General features: G+C 37.9%; 1 protein-coding gene across 1 annotated transcript; it reads right to left on the bottom strand.

The window, feature by feature from the left end:
* Positions 1-459: 459 nt before the first annotated feature.
* Positions 460-3,013, bottom strand: LOC129768206 (uncharacterized). The gene is made up of 2 exons (XM_055769684.1): positions 2,862-3,013; positions 460-2,787 (listed from the first exon to the last, which is right to left on the bottom strand). Exons 1-2 carry the CDS (start codon positions 2,868-2,870, stop codon positions 2,107-2,109), a joined length of 690 nt encoding a protein of 229 aa, XP_055625659.1. The 5' UTR covers positions 2,871-3,013; the 3' UTR covers positions 460-2,106.
* Between the last annotated feature and the right edge of the window lie 2,150 nt (positions 3,014-5,163).

Genomic DNA, 5,163 nt, shown 5'->3' with positions numbered 1-5,163 from the left:
TCTGATTTCTGATTTCTGATTTCTGATTTCTGATTTCTGATTTCTGATTTCTGATTTCTGATTTCTGATTTCTGATTTCTGATTTCTGATTTCTGATTTCTGATTTCTGATTTCTGATTTCTGATTTCTGATTTCTGATTTCTGATTTCTGATTTCTGATTTCTGATTTCTGATTTCTGATTTCTGATTTCTGATTTCTGATTTCTGATTTCTGATTTCTGATTTCTGATTTCTGATTTCTGATTTCTGATTTCTGATTTCTGATTTCTGATTTCTGATTTCTGATTTCTGATTTCGAAACCCTTAGTAAGGTTGGTGTTACAACATACAACCATTGAATTTCCAGTTGAATGGTTTTGAAAGAATTCAAATCGAATAATATTTGATACTGTTAGAGGACATTAAAATTGATCAAAAATTTGTCTGTCTATATTCATTGTTCGAAATATTGAATTTTTTGCTGTCTTTTATTTTACTCTGTTTTGTCTACGAATAAATACATAGTTCAATCGCCAGGATAGTTAAAATATTCCGAGCAGTCCTCTGTTAAGAACTACAGTAGAACCCCGATTATCCGCGAGCGGATGATCCGCGGTGCGGATTATTCGCGACAGCGAGTTCCATAGTAAATATATAAACCTTCCTGGAATTTGCCAGTGAGTTGTAGGATCATGCTCTTTTGTTTTGATCATGGCTTTCACATTTTCTGACCACTGGTGCAGACGACCTCATACATAGATAATTTAATGATTTCTGTATTGATGAAACATAGTTTTTTTCGTGTTTGCTCTTCATTTTTAGTTCACTTTTGTGTTATCCGCGATTTTCGTTATTCGCGGTGACTGTGCCCGACTATTCCGCGGATAATCGGGGTTCTACTGTATTTTCATTACTAGTATAGCGTAATTTTCTCGCTTAATAACATACTTATAGTATAATACTGAGATATTGAGTGATGTAAATATGTCAATTGAAAATATAAATGTTATTGCTCTTTTAAACTTAATGACTGGATGAATTGTGAACTACGAATAATATTTAATCCCTTTATTTATTTTTGATATATCGTCAAGCCACTGTAATTCGAAACACCTATTCAAAGTGTCAAAAACATCAAAGAAGAATCCCTGAATAACTTGCAATAATGTGATCATTCATTGACTTGAGTTAACAACAACATCTAAGCCAGGATAACCCAGCAACATAAACAACGAGCCACTCAACATCATCACTCCATTTCTTAATATAAACAGAAAACCGCTTAGCTAGCCGATGGATAAATAATGCCAAGAATCAATTAGTGAAATGATAAACAATCTCACGGTCATCGCGAAAGAATAAACAATCTCACGATCAGGATTAGACGCGAATATCGCGTATGAAATAATAAACAATCTCACGGTCATCGCGAAAGAATAAACAATCCCACGATCAGGATTAGACACGAATATCGCGTCTTACTAAAATCTGTTATAAATATCAGGGCAAATGAATTGTAAGTTCAGTATTAGTATTAAGATAGAAGTGAATAAACGCACAGTGGTGCAGTGAAAAGAAAGAAATTGTTTTTTTAGTTAGTTTTAGAGTATAAGAATTAACTCTTGTCTGATCATTTTTGCATCATAGACCTTTTTTCTTTCCCTATATTCGCGTTGATTCTAATGATTCATCAATGATAGTATCAATTATCTAAACGACCACTCCAAACCATAATCCACCAATGAAAAACCTGTTACCGTCCAACAAATGGATATTAATGGGAACTACTCATCAATGAAAGGAGGAATGGACGACAACATGTTTCCCTGGTTAAAATTTTTGTCAACATAAGGTTATAAAACGTTAATTTTGTAAACTTGCTTTTGTAGAAAATTGAACTTTATTTAAGATAGACATTTCGGCCCAAATTGTGGAAGGAAAAATATTATCTCTTACACCCTGACAAATTCGCAAGCCGAGCAATCTTCCATGGTCATCTCTATCATCATCTCAGTTGCCGGCACCAAAAACAATGAGTCGTAGTCATTTTCATCACAACAGCACATTTACTCGTCCATAACAATAAATACTAAATTCACTAATTCACTTTATATCACGCCATATTTTTCACAACTGCCCCATTTTTAAAATCAGCTTTCTCAGCACCTGCTGTGTCTCAGGTACATCCTCCATACGATCCACCACTCGCGATGCCAAATCACGACCTTCTTCAGTGCCAAGATCGACCAGCCGCACGTTTCCGCTGGCTTCCTCGATCAGCACTATGTTACGAAACACGTCAATCATATCAAGCGGGTCCTCGATAACTTCAACTTCGCCTTCCCCGCCGGTAACTTCATTATCGGCATCATTTTGAGTCACTTGCTCGAGCCGCAGGCGATTTAGCCGCAACTGCTCCCTTTCAGGCAAACGACCAACGCGACGGGCCTCCATTTCCTTCTGCCGTTCGGTGCGCATTTCTTCCCAGCTGCGTTGGCGTTCTCGGCGTCGCAATTCGTACTCCCGTCTACGATCGCTCATGTCCTCCAGAACCACCCGAAGGTTGTTTCTGTTCTGCTCAATCCTCTGCTGGCGCTCGTTACGCCTCCGTTCAATTTCCAATCGAAGGGTATCCCCCAATCGAGAGTTCGTTTCGGTGGTTGGCTGTGCTGCTTCACTATTTTCACTACCAGCATTTGAAGATGCACCGTCAGTTGTTATAATTGTGGTAGCCTCCATGGTCCCATTCTGCCTTTGTTGAGCGTCCACTGAAGCCACCAAGAGCAGCACTCCAACAAATATTACGAGCTATCGGGGAAGAGAAAGCAAAACAAAGAAATCAGTGTCAACGCACGTGAATTCCCCAAACACTCTCACACCACCTTAAACATGTTGCTGTCAAATTTCCCCCGTCTCGTATGAAAATCCACTGAAACCTGCTTTCTCGAGCCGCTGGAGATACACTTAAGCAAAGGCACAACACACGCGCGCAGCCCACCAATCGCTAACTGATACCCTAACGAGGGTTGCGCAAACATTTTATAGTATTAAATGTAACGTGAAATGTAAGCGAGCGACCATCGGCAGACGACTTGCTTCCTTGTTGCTGCTTCTACAGGCGAACATCGAGAACAAGAACACCTGCAAACAAACCGCGAATTTGACGGCCTGGATTGGATTTGTAACGAACGAACGCGGCTGAGCCGTCAATAAACGAAAGAAATCGAGTTCAGTGGGTAAATTCCCCGCCGGTTAAGTTAGTGAAAATACCACGCGAGGGTGGCTTCACGGAGGAGCGAGTGGTTGAGGAGGTTCACACTTAGTCGGGGTAATTAAGGGATAATTAGAATTCTAGTGGTCGATATAATATTACGAATCGGATTTTTCCAATGATGTTAAATCATTGGGATGACAAATTCAGAAATGTCGAAATCCCATGGATTTTTCTATATTGATAAATTGAATTTTGGAAAATAAAATCGTTCTTAACATCACCAAAATATAAAATGGAAGAAAATCCAAGATTCCAGAGTATGTTCATTGTTAGACTCGATGTTGAGTTCAACGGCTTCGAAATATAGAATTGTATGCTGTAGATTTCAAAGACAACCAGCATATTAAAGAGTGTCCCACATCAAATTGCATCACGGACTAGGCTGCCGATCCGTCGTCGGAAGCGAAGGCCTCTCTCAAGCAAACCTGTGTTCCATCGATTGCCCAGTTAGTTTGGAACATGCGAGCTTGCGAGATGCTTCCGACGGCGGGTGATTGGATAATATTTATAATCGAATTTGAATATCCATAAATTATACAAAATTAATAATTTAATTAGTATAAAAGTTAAGCTAGATCACTTTTTAAACGGTTTTATTTAGCTTGCCCTGTAATGTGTATGTTTGTATCATGTTTGTCTGTAGCGCTTTACCACATTAAAAGAAATTTGAACCCCTTCCTGTTGACCAATTGATCTGAAATTTGGAATACACCTTTATCTCTGCAGTTATTATAAAACTGCATATTTCCTGATTTTGAAAATCCAAGATGGCGGCCGCTACAAGATGGCGGATTACATATGGTCGGAGTTAAGTCAGAGCGGACCAAGTCGCAAAATTTAAAAAAAAAATCGAGTTATTGATAGCATTAGGTTAAACATGTTGTAAGCCTCATTCTACATCTATCAGATTTGAAAAATTACGCGTACAGCAGGAATAACTTATATAATTGTTTTGAACGCTCAATGTAAACCCCTTATAGCACCAAACTTCAAACTCGTTTTTCTCGATATCATGAAAATGTCACATGGTCCGGTCTGACTTAACACCGACCATATTTTCTCAAAACCCCTTCAATATGAGTTTTTCCCAAACCCCATCAATATGGGTATCAAATGAAGGGATTGATTAGTCGAGCACTCAACTAGCAGAACACAGTTATACATGAGAAATGCAAATCCAAAATGGCCGTCACAACAAAATGGCGATATTTTTTTTCCAAAACCCAATCAATATGGGTATTACTTGAAAGGATTTGGCTAGTAGAACACAGTTATTCATAAAAAATATGCAAATCCAAAATGGCGGATTATATAGAACAAAGTTATTCGTCGGATTTCCATTATCCACAGTTAGTGTCATCATATGCCCCTCGATTTTATTTTAGTGTAATAATATCCCTAGATTAATGAAGGAAGGGATGTGATAACTACCAACTGCTACTTGCCTAATTATTTTCTAGCTTTTAGTACATTAAACCGTTTAACTTAAAAAGTTTTTTTTTTAACTCTTTTTTATAACTATATATAAAAATAGATCAGGTAACGCCGCTTTTTCTCGTTTTTATTCTAGCCATGAAATTTTCCAGTTTATGGACACCAGTTAATGTACAAATGTGATCATTTTAATAAAGCTTATCAGAGTTAAATATAAAATACCCTAGTTAGATTCGCGTAAATGTTGCATTCGGGTAAATGTCGCATGCATTCAAGTAAATGTTCATTCGGGCCGATGTTCAATTGAGGTAGCAAATCATGCATCAAGTAAAAGGAGAAGTCCCTTATAAACTCACCAATAATACTGACATAGGTATTGCGTTCAACCAGGATTTTCTTGGGATCGTCCAAGATTTGTTTGCGGATTGGAGTTTTCATGACATGCCTTGGGATAATAAATGGGCCTGAAGTATTGG

The sequence above is a fragment of the Toxorhynchites rutilus genome, chromosome 2 (assembly GCF_029784135.1).
Source record: "Toxorhynchites rutilus septentrionalis strain SRP chromosome 2, ASM2978413v1, whole genome shotgun sequence".
Classification (NCBI taxonomy): Eukaryota; Metazoa; Arthropoda; class Insecta; order Diptera; family Culicidae; genus Toxorhynchites; species Toxorhynchites rutilus.
Note: the sequence above shows the minus strand (reverse complement) of the source record. Positions and strands in the feature narration are given on the sequence as shown.